This window comes from Saimiri boliviensis, chromosome 1, assembly GCF_048565385.1.
Source record: "Saimiri boliviensis isolate mSaiBol1 chromosome 1, mSaiBol1.pri, whole genome shotgun sequence".
Taxonomy (NCBI): domain Eukaryota; kingdom Metazoa; phylum Chordata; class Mammalia; order Primates; family Cebidae; genus Saimiri; species Saimiri boliviensis.
In genome coordinates, this window is record NC_133449.1 from 47,271,584 (window position 1) to 47,290,491 (window position 18,908).

At 33.5% G+C, this 18,908-nt stretch overlaps 1 protein-coding gene across 7 annotated transcripts in view; it reads left to right on the plus strand.

The window, feature by feature from the left end:
* LOC101029346 (uncharacterized) overlaps positions 1-18,908 on the plus strand; it is a 181,774-nt gene that overhangs the window by 127,868 nt on the left and 34,998 nt on the right. For 6 of the 7 annotated variants that reach the window (XM_074396877.1, XM_074396884.1, XM_074396893.1 and 3 more), the window contains 7 exons: positions 1,954-1,982; positions 2,077-2,149; positions 3,811-3,839; positions 3,919-4,000; positions 8,027-8,100; positions 10,709-10,844; positions 18,137-18,341. In XM_074396877.1, the coding sequence (XP_074252978.1) occupies positions 1,954-1,982; positions 2,077-2,149; positions 3,811-3,839; positions 3,919-4,000; positions 8,027-8,100; positions 10,709-10,844; positions 18,137-18,341 (628 nt within the window). The remainder of the gene's footprint in view (positions 1-1,953; positions 1,983-2,076; positions 2,150-3,810; positions 3,840-3,918; positions 4,001-8,026; positions 8,101-10,708; positions 10,845-18,136; positions 18,342-18,908) is intronic. The other variant, XM_074396889.1, reaches the window with a different exon arrangement.

An 18,908-nucleotide genomic window follows, 5' to 3' on the forward strand; every position in this document is an offset into this window, starting at 1 on the left:
CTCAGCAGCAGTGTAATTTGCTTTACATCTACAGCTATGTTTTCATAAACAGGGAAAGGAGAAAGAGATGAAGTGAAAGAAATTGTAGGCACCAGATCGTATTGCTAGAACTAGATGGAAGAAGTGATTGTAATGACACACAAACATTATAGAATGAGAACTAAGGAGATCACTGATGTAGTAATTATTTTTGTCAAGGAAGAGGAAATGTGAGTCAGGAAGGAGGGAAAAAAAGAAGTTATTTATTTAATTTTGGGATATCTGCTGAGGAAACCTGAATAAACTCATTTCAGAATCATTTTGAATATTTACATATAAGAAGATTTGATTTTGGCTGCTCCAGGAATGACTTGAAGCAGGGAAAAGTGCCGTAATTGGGATTAACCACCCTGACTTATTACTCTTCTATATTACTATTAGGCATCAGAAATACATGTTTTGTTGATTTTAGTTATACAAATTAGATAAATTTGAATATGAATATATTGTCTTCTTTGTTCAAGGAGCTAACTCTTGGATAAAATAGCTATTTAATGAAAATTCCTTAGAGAATAACATGATACTTTAAACAAGACTATTTTAGAAACAACAATAATGTTGAATTTATTAATTGACTCTTAAAATGTTTTTTTCAATGAATATTGAAATGATTTTCCAATGTAAAAGCTTGTTAATAACTAATCTTTATAGGAGTTTTATTTTGTAGAAATATGTCAAATTCAATAATGATACTTTTTCTTGAGGTTTTTATATTATACCTTGTTGTCATGAGTGGATGAAGAAACTTTCAGAAAGGCTAAACTACAGGATACAAGAAATGTAGGCACATTATTACACCACATGGGTATGAAAAATAATGAATATTATCTGCTAGGATTCACTAAACATATATCCAGGCTGATCAATTGAGGACATTTCCACTGAAGAATCATGAAGTGTACGTTCAACCAAAGTGTCATTGTGATTGTATATCTTTTCAGTTATCAGGCAAGTTAAAGAGCATGATGAATGTTTGTAGTATAATGGTATAAATCCTTCTGATGTCTTTCATGAAAGACATCAGGAGTATGTACCATCTGCTTTGACATTGATTCCCAGGTGTATGAGTTGCTCCTCTGATTTTAGATCACATTGGTCCTCATTGCTCAGCATATCCACATTGATACTGATACTTTTTATTTTGGTAATATACATATGATGCATAATATCTCTTTGTAATTTTATAACTGTATATTTTGTGGAAGCCTGTATTCCTATTGTCTTCTGTATACTTCCTCATGTTCCTGTCCCAAAGACATAAACTATAAAACATCAAATTCTACACTAGTACTGTTATGGGAATCAGGAGACCAGAGAGACCAATTGGTGGAACAGGAGGATTTCATTAAGGTGTGCACCAGTTCAGCAGATTTGCATTCAAAGTCTGAGCTCTGAACAAAGACAGGGCTTGACTTTTATACACAAAATACAAGAGCAGAACAAAGGCAGTTTAGTAAGCAGTGACAGGCCTATAACTCAGGCTTACATATGACTTTTTCTGTGTGACCTAGATGGCCATTATCTAGGTTGCTGAAGAGCCTCACACAAGCTTATCTTGCATCCTTTGCTATGGCGCCTAGATGGCTGCAATCCAGACCTGCTCAGACATATCTCATGACCTTCACTGTGCTGCTCAGATGAAAAACAGAAACTTGCAGTTATTAGATATAGAGAACAAGAATACAAGAATCTATAAACTCATAAAACTTGCAGAGCAGGGTACAGTTCCACAGGAGGGGGAAGGACTCAGGGAAGTTTGCTTATACCAAAGGAAAGGAGGAAAATTTGTTTTTCTGCCCTCATCTGCTTCAGTACAGGCAGGAGGATACAGCTTGATGCTAACACTGCATTAATGTATGGTTGGTTTTTATCATAATTACATATGATTGACTATATATCCATTTTGCTTTTCAGTGTCTTCTCAGAAACAACCAGCCTGGAAGGTAATTACTCTTTCATTTATATTTTGAATTACTAATTATATAATCTATGAAGTATCTATTAAGTATTGATTATTTTGTTTCTCATTCCATTCAGGCTATAATTAAAAAGAAAGTTTCTATTTCAAATTTTGCCACAGGAATAACGGTTGTTGAAAAATCTGGAGCAGGTAATTTAGCAATACATATTTAATGTCATCTGCACTCAAGATAGAAGAGAACTTCCCTGAATAAATCAGCAGGGGGCTCTTTGAAAATGCACATTGTGATTCAGCAGGCCTGAGATTCTGCATTTCTAGTACGTTCTCAGGTGATGCTGATGTTGCTGGTCCTTGGCCATGATCTGAATAGCCAGGTTATAGACTTCTGTACGTTGAAATTGGGAAGAAGAACCACTGGAAAGCAGTTCAAGACATAAGAGGATCAGGGGACATCATAATTTTGCTCTTATTTCATAGCATGTTCCTATGGAGAGGGGAAGGAGAAAGAGACAAAGTAATAGAAATTATAGATGTCTGATGGTACTGCTAAAACCAGAGGGAAGAAGTTGTCATAATAACCCATAAACACTGTAGAATGAAAAGCAATGTGACCACCAATGTAGTAATTAATTTCATCAAGAAAGAGGGATTACAAGGCAGGAAAGAGGGGAAGGAATAAGTTTTTTAGGTAATTTGGGGGCTTCTGCTGAGGAAACCTGGGTGAACTCACTTCAGATGTATTTAGAATATTTGCATGCCAGAAGATTTGATTTCTGCCTTCTCCAATGACTGCTGGAATCTGTAAGGAGTATAGAATTGGGATCAACCACAGTGACTCATTATTCCTGTTTATTACTATCAGACATCAGAGATACATTTTTATTAGTTATTCAAATGAGTTAAAATTTAATATGAATAGATTAGGTTTTTTGCTAGCTTTTTTATTAAAATAGCTATTTAATGAAATTTCTTTATAGATTAAAGTGATACTCTAAACCAGACTAATTTTAGAGAAAAGTAATGTTGAATGAGTTAACTGAATCCTAAAATGGTTACTTTCAATGAATATTGTGCTGATTTCCAAATATAAAAGGTTATTAATATCTAATGCCTATAGCAATTCCATTTCGTATAAGTGTGTATAATTTATTGTACTTTTAAATGGGGTTTATATATTTTACCTTCTTGCTATGAGTGGATGAAGAAACTTTCAGAAGGCTAAACTACAGTATACAAGAAATGTAGGCACATTATTACACCACATGGTTATGATAAAGAAGGAATATTATCTACTAGGATTCACCAAACATATATCCAAACTGCTCAATTCAGGACGCTTCCACTGAAGAGATGTGAAGTGTACACTCAACTGAAGTGTCATTGTAATTATGTATCTTCTCAGTTATTGGGCAAGTTAAAGAGCATGATGAATATTTGTAGTATAATGGTATAAATCCTTCTGATGTCTTGCATGAAAGATGTGCAGGAGTTTGTACCACCTGCTTTGACATTGATTCCCAGGTGTATCAGTTGCTCCTCTGATTTTAGATCACTTTTCTCATATTAGCATATCCACATTGATATCAATACTCAATACTTTTTTTTCCGATAAACATGGTGGATAATCTCACTTTTTAACTTGTAACTATATGTTTTTTGAAGCCTGTATTCTTATTTTCTTCAGTGTATTTCTGTCATGTTACTGTATCAAAGAAATAAACTAGAAAAACATGAAATCCTACACTAACACAAGCAAGAATATTTAGTTTGATGCTAACACTCCATGAATGTATGATTGGCCTTACCGTATTCACATATGATTGATTATATATATTTTTTTTGCTTGTTAGAATATCCTGAAAATCTTCCCACCTTGAAGGTAATTACTCTTACATTTTTAATTATTAACATCATATCCTATACAACATATATCATGTGCTAATCATTTTGTTTTAAAGCCCATTCAGGTTACAAGTGAAAATAAAGATTCTGTTCTGAATATAGCCACTGAAATGAAGGATGTACACACACCCTTGCCAGGTAAACTTTGCAATGCAAATTTAACTCTGGAAAGAAGTACATTAATCTATTTGTAATGCTCATAGTCTTTTCATTCTCAATTATTTTTTCTTTTTATGTTTTATTTCAGGATTTCATATAAATAACGTAGCTGTTATCATTTTTATGTTTTTAAAAATGAGATTTACACACATAAGGAAAATACATTTTAGAAATATAAGGTTTTGTGTTGTTTTTTGAATGGAATTTCACTCTTGTTTTCCAGGCTGGAGTGCAATGGCCTAATCTTGCAACCTCTGCCTCCTGGGTTCAAGGGATTCTCCTGCCTCAGCCTCCTGAGTAGCTGGGATTAGAGGCATGCACAACCCCGCCTGGCTAATTTTGTATTTTTAGTAGAGACGGGGTTTCTCCATGTTGGTCAGGCTGGTCTTGAACTCCTGACCTCAGGCAATCCGTCTGCCTTGGCTTCCCAAAGTGCTGGGATCACAGGAGTTAGCTGCCACCACACACAACCTGAAAAATAAGGGTGTATTCAGATGTTTTTACTTTTACATTTGGATACTCTGAAGTTTTCGATTTGGAATTTCAATAGTTTTTTAGCAATTTAAAGAGATCAATTTTGATACTCTAAAATATTTGTTTTGCTTTAAAAGTCAATTCGAAGTATGGTTTTTATCTAATGAAATGTTTTACTTGGTAATATATTTAACTTTTATAGGTTCTGGTCTGTTTTGTTACCCTTATTATATTAAGCTAATCAGATGTTTTGATAAGCACAGTGTGTGTCTGTGTATGTGTGTGTGTTACTTTATATATATATTTTTGTTTTTAATTTTAATGTGTAAATTGTATGAGCTAATATTTATGGAGTAAATGAGATATTTTGATAGAGGCATACAATGTGTAATAATCACATCATGGTTAATGGGTTATTCATCACCTCAAGCATTCACAATTTCTTTGTGCTGTCTTTTAATTTTGACTCCCTCAGTAATGCTAAAATGTACAAGTTATTGCTGATGGTAGTCATGTTTTTGTACTATAAAATGCTACATTTTATTTATTGTATCTAACTATAGTTTGTACTTACTAAGCATCCTCATTTCCTACCACCCTCGCACCCTTCCTATACTGTGGTAATGTTGATTTTATTCTCCATCTCCATAAGTTCTGTTTTTTTAAATTTCTCACACCTACAAAGGAGTGAGAACATGTGAAGCTTTTCTTTCTTTGCCTGGATTATTTTACAGCTAGTGCTTGACTTACGACCACGATTGGTTCTGACAGAACGGTCGTAACACGATTTGGTCATAAGTTGAGTAGGCTATATGTACAGTACTATGAAATGATGTTATAAAAATCTTTAAGTCAGATATTTAAGCCTCTTGGCAGGCTGAGGCATAGACAAAGACAATTTCCTCTTGGTAGACATCTTGGGAGGGATTTGATGAAAAATATCCAAGACACAAAAACACAAATTGCTGTACCAAGTCTGGGATAACAGTTGAAACGGTGCATGCGGAGATGGTAGTGCTGCCGGAAGCTGGTCCGCACTGTTGTACGCCCAGCTGGGCAACGTTTGCACTGCCAGACGCGGAGCAGTCATGGCTAGTGATTGTGGTCATAAAGTCGAATGGTCTTAAGTTGCATAGGTCATAAGTCGATCAATACCTGTACTTGACATAATGCCCTCTAGTTCCATCCATGTCATTCCAAATGAGAGGATCTCATTCTTTCGTATGGCTGAGCAGTATATGTATCATATTTTTTAAATCCATTTGTCTGTTGATGTACACGTAGGGTGATTCCAAATTATGGCTATTGTGAGAAGTGCTGCAATAAACACGTCAGGGCAGATTTCTCTTTTATAATACCGATTTTCTTGCTTTTGAATAGTTACCTAGCAATGAGATTGCTGGATAAAGTGGGTAGTTGTATTTTTAATTTTTTGTATACTGTTCTCCATAGTGGCTGTAACTAATTCACAATGCCACCTATGGTGTACAAGGATTCCGCTTTCTCCACATCCTCACCAGCATTTCTTAATGCCTGTCATTTGGATAAAAGCCATTTTAACTGAGGTGAGAAGATACCTCACTGTAGCTTTGATTTGCATTTCTGTAATGATTAGAGATGCTGAAAACCTTTCCATATACCTGTTTACCATCTGATAGCAGTTCAAAACATAACAGAGTCAAAGCAAAAGTATCATTTTGCTATTATTTCTGAGCATCATTCTAGCCAGAGGGGAAGGAACAAAAATTTAGGAAATAGAAATTATACATGTAAGATACTACTGTTAAATAAAGAGGAAAGAAGGGGTGGGAGTAATTCATGAAAGTTATATAGAAGTTTTGATATTAATCAAATTAAATGTATTTGAACTAAGAAACTTTGAGTTTATTAAGAAACCTATTTTTTAATAAGATCGCAATTCCATGTAAGTACCTTAGAGATAAGCATGATACATCAAATCAAGTTAATTTTAGAAACAAAAAGTTACAGCATTCATTATTTGAAAAACAAAGCTGATATATTCAGTGAATATTGCACTGATTTTGAAGTATAAAAAGTCATTAATGTCTTTAAATTAAATTTTTCATTTTTGACTATTATTTACACATTGAAAGCTTATTATACACTATTTTGATGTTTTTAAAAGTCTTCTTGCATGAGTGGATCAAGAAACTTTTTGACAGGGCCAAACTATAGGATATGAGCAATATAGTAGTAGCCCACCCAAGAATGAAAAACAAATGAATAGTTCTATTGTTATTCTGTCTATCTAAGCTGAGTAATTTTAAACAGTTTCTTAGATGAGAAATAAATTATATATTTATTGGAAGTGTCCTCACAACTTTGTACTTCCTAAATAATAGGAAAAATAGTGGAAAATAAGAAGTGCTTGTAGCGTAATGGTATAATTGAACCTGATGAATTACATTAAAGACAGGCCATAGCATCCTCCCATCAGCTTTGACACTTATTCTCTCAGGATCATGATTTGCTATTCTTATTAAAGATCATTTTTCTCATTATCAGTCAGCATGTTTACATTGGAATAGATACACTCTTCTATTTTAATTATAGTTAGTTGAGACTTTTGAAATCTTAACTATGTATGTTTTAAAACCTATATTAAATAAAACTGTTTATCTGAGGAAAGATAGCCAGAATCAAGGAAGACTTCACATAGCTGTCTGAGTCTTTCATCTTTTAAGAAAGATGAAAGAAATTCATCAGAATAGTTGAGGAAAATATTTAGGATATAAAGAAGAGACTGCACATTGATGAAAGTGTAAACAGTAGCAGTCATTTTGGAAATCATTAATAATGAACAGCAGGCTCAGCGTGTTGTTATAAAGGTACTATTATGAAGTAAAGAACAGTGTACTGTTACTTTATCTGTTTTTATTGGATTTTTACCTTTTGTTTTATTTCTGATGGTTTTATTCATTGATGTTGGGTGGATGATTTTTTTTTTTTTTTTTTTTTTTTTTGAGACGGAGTTTCGCTCTTGTTACCCAGGCTGGAGTGCAATGGCACGATCTCGGCTCACTGCAACCTCCGCCTCCCGGGTTCAGGCAATTCTCCTGCCTCAGCCTCCTGAGTAGCTGGGATTACAGGCACGTGCCACTATGCCCAGCTAATTTTTTGTATTTTTAGTAGAGATGGGGTTTCACCATGTTGACCAGGATGGTCTCGATCTCTTGACCTCATGATCCACCCACCTCGGCCTCCCAAAGTGCTGGGATTACAGGCTTGAGCCACCGCACCCGGCTGGGTGGATGAATTTCTGAGTGAATCTTTGGCTATGTTTGTATGGCTCGAGCCTGTTGACATCTAATGCCTCCCCAAGTGGTTTGCTGAAGTTTTGGAGGATTAAAAGCATTTCTTAAAGAAGTAAATATGATACTAAAGATTAAGCTTCATTTAAACTCGAATTTATAAAATAAAAATTTTATTTTCTATTTTTAGAAAGACTATGACTTTTATCTAAATGTTCTGTGTAGCTTATTTTAACTAAATATATAATTTTTTTTTTAGCAGAACAAGACTTAGAAATGGCATCAGAGGGAGAGCAAAAGAGGTTTGAAGAATATGAATATAACCAGCCATGGGTATGTAAAAATTTAAAGTCAAATATCTGGTTTAATCTTATTTTCCTTGCTTTGGTAATACAGCATACTCCAAGTGAATTTACCTTTGGATTAGCCTTTTATTATCAGTTGATTATAATTTGATATTCCATTTAAAAAACATTTTAACTAGTTATAAAACTCAAAATAGTGTTGGAATCTATAGTAACATATCTAATCTTTACTCTTGGAATTGAAAGTTCCTGATATTGTTTGCACTTCTATTTTTATAACTTACTATAATAAAAAAGGTACATCAAATATTGAATTGCAATTTGAAGCAATAGAAATTATGAACAATTTAACACTGATGACCGCTTTATTGGATTCTAAAGGAGTAATTCTTGCTAGTGGTTCAAACTTTGCAGTTTTTTTTTTTTTATTGCCAGTCATGCCAAAGTTAAGATTTATTTTCCCTTGTGATCTCCGACTTTAGCTACTATGTTCAGGAAGAGAATGGATCATAAAGTCAACTCAGCTGTCTATCAAGAGAATCATATCTTGCAGAATGGCATCTTTGGCATTAGGGTACAAACAATAACTTCCTGATATATTTCAGTATAGGAAATCTGTAAATATTATTAAATCCACTGTGATTAGTGGACCTTATAACTTAAGCCTATAATCTATATAAACATATAACACTGTCAATCATATTACAATACATAATTAGCATTAAAATGTAAGAATTTGCTTTTCTTACTGGTGTTGATTTTGGCTCCTAATAATTTAAAGTTTGCCTAATCATTTAGTAATGTTTGGAAAAACACTCAAGTGTACACTGTAGGTATAGTGATAAAATCTTTTTAAGTGGTGGTGCCTTTGTAGTACCACAGGTCATCTCCTAATTCATTTTTGGTAAATTTAACACATAATGAATTAGTCAAGTTTAGCCCAAACAAACAGTGACAAATTAAAGTTTCATGGTTTGTGTTTTTCACCTATTTTAGGCTATTCCGAATTATTTTTCACTTCTTAGTTACAATCCAGTGATTTGGGAGTAGGTAAACATAGATTAAGAAGTTTAATATTAAATTCTAATTATTTTTTAATTTTTCTCTTTTTACACTTGATTATTTAAAGTTATTTTGAAAACATACACTCAGAAAAGTCATCTGAGAAACAAAACTAGCAAATTACTCTTCCACTTTTGCATGTGCAAAAATTGTCTCAACAACTAGCAGTGAAAAAGTGTTGTGATAGAAAGGACTTCTTTATATATGCAGGACTTTCTTGTATGCAGAAGTATGATAGAATGTGGATCAAACAAGACAAATTAGGGTGAAAAAAGCTTTAAAATTCATCACAAATAAATTAAAGCAGAGTTTGGTGAAAATTACAAAACTGCTTGTACTGAGGAAGAGTGACTACATGGTAATTCTACAGGAAGAACAAACTTAAGTAAATACCCTCAGATTTGACAAATGATTCACCTGATTGTCAGAAGAGTGATGTGTCTGGCATGTCTGTCTCTATAGTAGTCCAGATATTTCCTGAACAAAAATAACCCAGTCTCAAAAATGCCTTTCTATCTCATTCATACTCTGGGTCCCCAGAATATGCTTGCCAGTCACCTTCTAAGCTTTATTTAAATAGAAATTAAAGTAGACTGTGAAAATGACCACAAACCAGATACTGAACGTGTTTTTAACCCAGACCAGGAAAATTGCTATAATGATACAAAAAATACAAAAGCAAGATACCAAGAAGTAGTTATGGTTGAAATAAAAGAAGACTAATAGGTTGTTAGGCAAATGACAAAAAAATAAGAACCAAAATGCCACTAATTGGAAATTAAACATCAGACATATGCCTCAGTTTAGTGATTCAAAAAGCCTTTTAGATATGTGGCTTACCTGCTTCAAAGAAATGAAGCATGTGAGAGTAAAAAAAAAAACAAAAAGATCATAGTGTTTTTGTTGTTACAAACACAACGATACAAAACCAATATAGAATTTGTTCCAGAAGCCATTATATGACAACTGTAGTGCAAAAAAAGTATAAAAGCATAAAACTTTAATTAGAAAATGTGCGTCATTCTCCACCACATGGCGACGAAACATCAACAGTATGTCTAGAAGTGGAATTAAGTGATACACGCAAAGATTTAAGAATGAGGTAAGCATATTACAGGTAAAGTAGAGTTCCTGGCTTTGGAGAAAGTTCAACTTCAAAAAGACTTAGAGGGTCACTTGATGCTGCTCTTTTTTCTCTTCACCAATTATTTGATCAATTTGAATTTTTTATTTATGAAAATCTCTTGTGTAAAATGAGGTTATCTAAATACTTACTGTATGTAGAATAGATTGTTTCTGCAGTTGAAATGATACAAGCTCAGGAAGACATTATCCTAATCCTTGTTCCTTAATTAACTCAACTGTCAGTTTTCTAAATGGCATAGGGACTGGGAAACTAATTTATCCATATACCATGTGACTTTTTGAAAAAGTGTCAACATAAAGGAAATTGCCAAAAAAAAAAAAAGTGCAGAACTAGTACCTGTGTTTGTGCTAGTTGATTAATTCCCACTTCTGTACATTTAGTATATGCTGTAACTATTGACATTTTGAAACTGTTATTTATTTTTCAGATGAAAAACCAAATACATTTTAGGGATGACCTTGATGACATAATTGAGTTATCTCAAATAGCCTCAGAGGGTGAGGACTCGCTTTCCTCTAAGAAAGTTATATTACTAATTGATCAACATGGAATGCAGTGTAAAGGTAGGATAATGCATAACATGAGGCTTTTTTCTATTCTATAGCAATGTATGCACACACTGCTTACCACTGTACCATAGAGTACTAATATGTTATAAGAATGTTCATCTCAGAAATATGCCTTAAGAATGAGAACTACTGTATCTTGTACACTCTCAGCCAAAGAGCTATGATCATTTCACTGTTCCTTTATCAGTGTGAATGGCACTCCCAATGTGTTTGTTTACTCTGCTTCTCTTGTGTGCCTTTACCCATTTACCCATGGTCAGGTTACCATTTCCTCCCACCTGAAATACTGTGGTAACCTTATAACTGTCCTTCCTACTATTCCACGTTCCAAAACCATGGCCTGTTCTGCAACCATAATTATATAGTTGTAAAAAATCAATACCGTCATGTTACCCGCTTGCTGAAAACTCAGCTGCCACTTATTGCAGTAAGGTATAGATCTCAATCCTCTAGCTTTACACTGCATCATTGCATTCCCTTCTCGGTGTCACAGCCAGTGCCTTAGGTATTTGCTCCTATAATCAGTAGCTTTAGTGTGATATAATTGATATGTGATAAAGTGCACACATGTAAAAGGTACCATTTGATAAGTTTTAACAGATGTATACACTTGTGAAACTTATTACCATCAAGATAGTTAACATATATCCATCACCCACTAAAGTCTCCTTACACCCCTTTATATTCCTGTTTTTAAAAACTGCAAAATGCTTTTCCAAAATATTTGTACTATTTTCTCTTCTCATCAACAGCAAATCACAATTTTGCTTGCCATGTTGTCACACTACTGCTGTATTTACTTACTGTATTTACTTAAAAAGTAAAAATTTACTTTTTAAATTTTAGCCATTCTGATGAGTGTGCATTATGCATATTATTATGGGTTTAATGTACATAACCCTCATGACTAAAAATGTTGAACATCTTTCCATGTGTTTATTTGCCATCTGTACATCTTCTTTGGTGAACCGTCTTTTCAAATCTTTTGCCATTTAAAAAATGAGGTTGATGTCTTCTTACTTGTTGAATTTTAGTAATTCTGTATGTATTTGGATACTGTTAACTTTTTAGCTACTTTTTTATAAGGCTATTTTTCCAGGTGTGGGGTTCACCTTTCACTTACTTTGTAGTATCTTTTGAAGAGCAGAAGTTTTAATCGTGATTAAGTCCTGTTTAATTGTTGAATTACAGTTTTCGCATTTTGTGTCATATGTAAAAAATATTTGCCTAGTGCAAGGAAACAGCTTTTTTTCCTATGCTTTATTCTAGAAATTTTATAGACTTAGGTCTTATATGTAAATCTATGCTCCATTTACAGTTTCCTTTTGCAGATGGAGTAAGGTATGGATTCAAGTTCACTTTTTGGATATGAACATCCAGTTGTTCTAGCACATGTTGAAAAGGCTACCCTTTCTCCACTGCATTGCCATCCTGCCTTTGTCAAACATAAGCTGGTTGCATATGTGTTATCTATTTCTGGACTCTCTATTGAGTTTTATTAATTTCCAGATGCTCCTCAAATTGTGGTAAACCCATTGCAAAGTCAATAGTCAAACCACCTGAAGTTGGGGATTGTCTGTATTTGACTTTCTTTATACAAGTTGAGCATCACTAATTTAAATATCCCAAATCTGAAATACTCTAAAACCCAAAACTTTTTGATTGCCAACATGAATGCCACAGTGGAAAAATTCCACATCTGACCTCATGTATACAAATGTTGTTTAATGCCCCAAATCATTAAAAGTCATGTTTAAAATTACCTTCAGTCTTTGTATATAAGGTATATATGAAAAATAAGTGTATTTTGTGTTTAGATTTGGGTCCTATCCACAAGATATCTCACCATCCTTATGCAAATATTCCAGAATCCAAAATCTGAAAAACTAGTCCAAAACATTTTGAATAAGGGATACTCAACCTGTACCTGTGGCATACTGTTTTGGTTACTGTTGACTTATAGTAATTCCTGAAATGATTCCTCTAATTTTATTCTGTTTTGACAATGCTAGATCCTTTGCATTTTCACATGAACTTTAGAATAAGCTTATCAATAAAATAAAAATAAAGACTGCTTGCTTGTTGGAAATTAGGTTGGGATTGTGTCATATTTATAGGTGAATTTGGGGAGAATTGACGTCTTAACAGTAGTGAATCTGTTCCTCGATAAAGTGTGTGTCTGCTTTTATAGAGGTAATTTTCTCAGTAATATTTTTTAGTTTTTATACATCTTTCCATATTTTATCAGATTTATCTGTATTTCATTTTTGATGAAGTTGTGAATTATAGTTTAGTTAGTGTAGATATATTTGACTTTATACAGGTTGAGCAAAACTAATCTAAATATACATTTTTATAAAACTCAAAATGTTTTAAAATTTTAATTTGATGGTTTATTGCTAGCATATAGAAATACAGCTGATTTTTCTATGTTGAATTTGTATCTTTCAATCTTGTTAAACTCACTTATTAGTTGTGGCACATTCTTGGTAGATTTGATCAGGTTTTCTACATAGACAAAAGGTTGTCAAACCTTTCTTTCTCAAACTACCCTCTTACTAAAGATGGTAAATATTTTAGACTTCTGTCAAAGGGGTCTCTTTTGTAGCTCATAAACTCTGCCATTGTGGTATGAGAGCAGCCATAGACCGTCTATAAATTAATGAATACAGCTGGGTTCCAATAAAAGTTTGTTGACACAGACAAGAAGCTGGCCCACAGGTTGGGGTTTACCCATACCTATTGTATGGCCATGGTTGTGTATAAAGACAATTTTCTTTCTTTTTTTTTTTTTTTAAGCCTGGATGCCTCTTATTTATTTTTCTTTTCTGACTGCATTAACTGGAATCTTCAGAACAATGCTACCTACGAGTAGTGACAGCAGACATTCACTTGTTGTTCCTCATCTGATGGGAAATGCATTCCATTTTTCACTATGCTACATGTTAGCTGTATATTCATCATACCTGCTGCTTATCATGCTGAAGAAGTTCCCTTGGATTCTTATGTTCTTGAGAGTTTTTCTGCTTTAAAACATCAGGAGTGAATTTTATCAGATGCCTCTACCTGTTGGAGTGATCCTGTGGGTCTTTTACTTTGTTATATGGTAAATAATTATGATGTTTTGATGTTAAGCCAAACCTACATTTCTAGGATAAACCTCATTTGTTTATGACGTATTATCTTTTTATTATACTGTTGGATTCAATTTACTAAAGTCTCATTTAGAATTTATTACAAAGATTTTTATTTTTTAGACCATTTTTATGTTCCCAGCAAAATTGAGAGGGAAGTTCAGACATTTTTTTGTCTGAACCCCCACCCCAACACATATGTAGCCGCCCTCATTACCAGTATCCTTCACCATAGTGGTAGTTGCTCTGATAGATGAGCCTAAATTGACATATCACAATTACTCAAAGCCCATAATTTGCATTGGGGTTCATGCTTGGTACTGTACATATGTGGGTTTGGACAAAGGTACAATCCTCTGCACTCTGCCTATGTATCCTTTCCTGCCATCCCTCACCCTTTGGCACCTTTTTACTTTATCCATAGTTTTGCCTTTTCCTGAGTGTCATACAGTTGGAATCATACATGAAGTAGCCTTTCCAGATTAGCTTATGTCAATAGGTAATATGCATTTAAGGTTCCTTCACATATTTTCATAGATAGATTGCTCATTTCTTTTTTGCATAAAGTGATATTCCACTGTATGGCTGTTTAACCACAGTTTATTCACTCAGCTATTGGAGGATGTCTTATTTGCATCACAAATTGGTTGAAGTTTTACATTCATGTTCATGAGGGAATTTGCTCGTTGGAAATACCATTTTCTGGTTTTGGTTCAGAGTAAAGCTAGCATTACAGACTGAGTTGAGATATACTTCTGGTTTTGTTTGTTTGTTTGTTTGTTTTTTGGTAGGGGTAGTTTTTGTACAGTTGTATTATTTTCTGCCAGAAATGTTTTGAGAATTCACCAGCATAGTTAGCTAGGTCTGAAGTTTTCTTTTAGGAAGGTTTTCAGTTATAACTTAACTTTCTTTTATAGATACGGGAAATTCGGGTTTTCTACTGCTTCTTGATTGAGACTTGCTAATTTTCATTTTTAAAGGAATTTATTAATTTTATCTAAGTTGTCATGTTTATTTACATAGAAATTATAATATTGTTATATTTTTACTATCTATAGAATCTGTAATAATGTCCCATTATTTCTAAAGTTAGTAATTTGTTTTATTTCTTTTTTCTGAGCAGCCTGGCTAAATGGAGTTTTACCACATTTATTGATCTCCTCAAAGTGTTTTGTGTTGTTGACTTTCTCTATGGTTTCTTCTGAAGCCAACAGTATAACAAAATACCATAGATTGAGTCAAACAATGGAAGTTGATTTCTCACAGTTGTGGAGTCTGCAAAGTCCAAGATCAAGATGCGTTGGATTTGTTGTATGGTTAGGGACCACATCCTGGTTCACAGATACATTCTTTTTCTCTGTGTCTTCACTTGGCAGAAGGGTTGAAGGAGCTCTGGGGTCTGTTGCATAAGAGCACTAATCCCATTCATGAGGGCTTGGCTCTCATGACCTAACTACCTATAAAAATCCCACCTCCTAGTACCATCGCATCTGTGATTGGCTTTCAGGATATAAATTTTGGGGAACACAAACATTCAGACCACAGCAGATGTTTATTATTTCCTTTCCTCTGCTTGCTTTGGGTTTAACTCCCTCTTCTTTTATCTAGTTGCTTAAGGTAGAAGTCAGGGTCATTGATTTGAGACTCTTCTAATATAGACATTCAGCAGTGCTAAAATTTGTATTCAGGTACAGTTGTAGCTGCATTTCACAAATTCTGACACATTGTATTTTCATTTTTATTCAGTTCAGAATATTTTCTAATTTCTATTTTCATTACCTCTTTGACCCAGGATTATTTAGATGTGTGTTACTTAGTTTCAAATATTTGAGTGTTTCTCAGAGTTGTTTTTCTTACTGGTCTTTAATCTGATTGATTTGTGGTCAGGGCATATACTTTGTATGACTTCAGTCCTTCTGACTCAGTCCTTTAATTGAGAATTATGGTATGGCCTAAAATATAGTCTATTTTGGTAAGCGTTCCATTGGTACTTGAAAAGCATAGTGTTGTTCAAGTCTGTTTATTCTTACTGTTTTTCTGCCTTCTTGTTCTATCACTTATTGACTAAAGGGTATTGAAACCTCAGATTACTTAGAAATTGTCTATTTCTTTTTGTAGTTCTATCCACTTTGGCCTCATACATTTTGAAGCTGGCTTGTTTTTAGGGGTATAAACACTTAAGATTGTTATGTTTTCCTCATTAACTGATCCTTTTACTATTGTGACATGACCTTTTGTTATGTATTGCTGGATTTTTTTTTTTTTTTTTTTTTTTTTTTTTGCTATGCAATCTACTTTGGTATTAATGCAGCCACTCCCGCTCACCTGCCTCTGACAAGTGTTAACATGTATCTTTTTCCAACCTTCTAACTAATTTGTGTCTTTACATTTAAAGTGCATTTCTTATAGGCAGCATGTAGTTTGCTTTCTTATTGAGTCTGACAGTCTGCATTTGAGTTGAGGGTTTTAGACAAGTGTCATTTATGATGTGATTATTGATATAGTTACGTTTTTCTGTCATCATGCTGTTTGATTGCCATTAGTCCCAGCTGTTATTTGTTCCCCTTCTTTTTCTCCTTTCTTTTAGATCAGTCAGCTATATTTTATGATTCAATTTTATATATTTTTGGGTTTATTAGAGATAACTGTTTTGCTATCTTAATGTTTACTTTAGGATTTTTAGTATATAATTTCAACTTATCACAGTCCACCTTCAAATAATATACATCATAGATGGTATAAAAGATGACAATGATACACTTTCATTTTTTTCTGTCTCAGACACTTCTTTCCTGAATCTGTGGGATTATGGTTTGTATTAAGGCGAGAACATTTTTGTCCATTTTTTCTTTAATTTTTTTTCTGTCCCTTCTTTTTTATTTGGGGAGTTATCTATATTAGCTGCTTGAAAGTTTCTCACAGTTTATCGTGTCAAATTTAGGAATCTTTTCCTTTGTTATCCTTAATTTGTCTTTATTTCCATCCACTGTAGTTTTTACCTCTGAAAATGTAATTTGTGTCTCTACAAATATGGGTTTTTTTTTAATAGCTTCCATGCCTTCACTTATTGTCTTGAGTTTTATTTGGAGTACAGCAATTTACTTAAGATAATCTTTCCATTTTTGCTTTTAGATTTGGGGTAATTCCTCACTTCTGAGGCAAGACCTTTCTGATTATTCATTGTCCTGTGAAGTATGAGGTTTTTTGGCCTGGCTCATGGGAATGGACCCTCTTCCAGGCATGGTGTGAACCCCAGGCATAGTTTCTGATAATCTTCTTTAAGCAGTTTTTTTTCCCTATTGTTCTGAGGAAGTTTCCTAGCACAAAAGGACTTTTCATTACTCTACTGAATACTCAAATGGGAATCTCTGCACGTCTTCAGGATTTGTTTCCTGTACTGCTTTCTTCTCTCCAGTGTTCTGTCTTGTCATCTCTATCTGCTTTAGTTTTCCTAGCCTCTCAGCTTCATCACCCCAGCTCTGTGTCAGATTTTCTCCCGCTGTCATGGCCTGGAACCTCCGTCAAAACTCTGTTAGAAGAGCTGGGACATTTGTAAGGCCTGCTGTATTTGTTTTCTGCCTTTCAGTGATCACCTACCATCTTCATTGCCTGAAGTCCACTGTGTTGAAAATAATTGTTTAATGTATTTTGTCTGTTTTGTTTTTATATTTTTTCAGTTAAGAAGAAAGATCAGTACCTGTTCTCCATCAGGGCTAGTAGCAGATTGCAGCAGAGCTTCATCACATGCTGCAAACTGGCCAGAATGCTTTGCTTTCCGCTTTGCCTGACTATTTTCTTCTCATCCTTCATTTCTCAGTATAGCCGTCTCTTCCTCAGGGAAATCTTCCCTGGGTGAAGTATAGATCAAATTATCTTATACAATCATATAACTATGTCTTTTTTTTTCCACAGTACCTATCTAAGTTTATAATTGTCACCTTTTATCTTGGTTCTTCACTATACTTTAAGCTAAAACAAGAGCAGAGGTGTTGTCTTATCTGCAGAGCTTACTATAATGTCTTCCACCTTGTAGGCATTCAGCATGTACATATTTGTTCACTATATGAATCAATGCTTGTTAAAATGCACAGTCCTTTATATAAAAAAATCTACTCATATATTTTATCTCTACCTTTTTTTTCCTGTTTACAGATTGTGTTCACCTATTAAAAATTAAAAATGCAATTTATTTACGTGAAAGATCAATAGAAAATCACTGTGAGCGACTTACAGGAAAAATTCAAAAAATGAAAAATAAGATTAGTATACTACAAAAGAGACTATCTGAAGAAAAGGAAATAATATCACAGTTAGAGCATGAAAAACCTGAATGGGAAAAAATACTCTGCAGTTTGAGGTATGACATTCTAGTTTTTAAGAAATGTTTGAATTATTTATTTATTATTAAGGGTGTATAAGGATAATTTTTGTAATCGCTGATTTTCTTTCTAGGATTTAACAGGGAAGAAAGCATCTTAATCTTGTGGAGTGTGAAATTCTTCAATATAATATCACAAGTTCTTAATTGTGAATACTTCCCTAATAACTAAATGCATATTCTTTTAAGTCATAGTTTTAATTGAGTGTATAGAATTTTGCCCTATGGAAATCTCATTATTTAATTGACAAATTGAATTTTAGGTTTTAAAAAGTTTTTGTATTAATGCTGCAAAGAACATTTATTACATATACATAGTTTTCTACATTTCTAATTATTTACTTTGGGCAAATTCTAGTTAAAGCATAGAAACTTTTTTAAAAAGGTCTTTGATCAGTGTTTCTAAATTGTTCTTAAGAATATTTATATTAATTTACAATTCAATCAACAGAGTATGAAATAGATATTTTTCTCTTTCCAGAACAATTATTTTTAAAATTATTGGCCAGGTGTGGTGGTTCATGCCTGTAATCCCAACACTTTGGG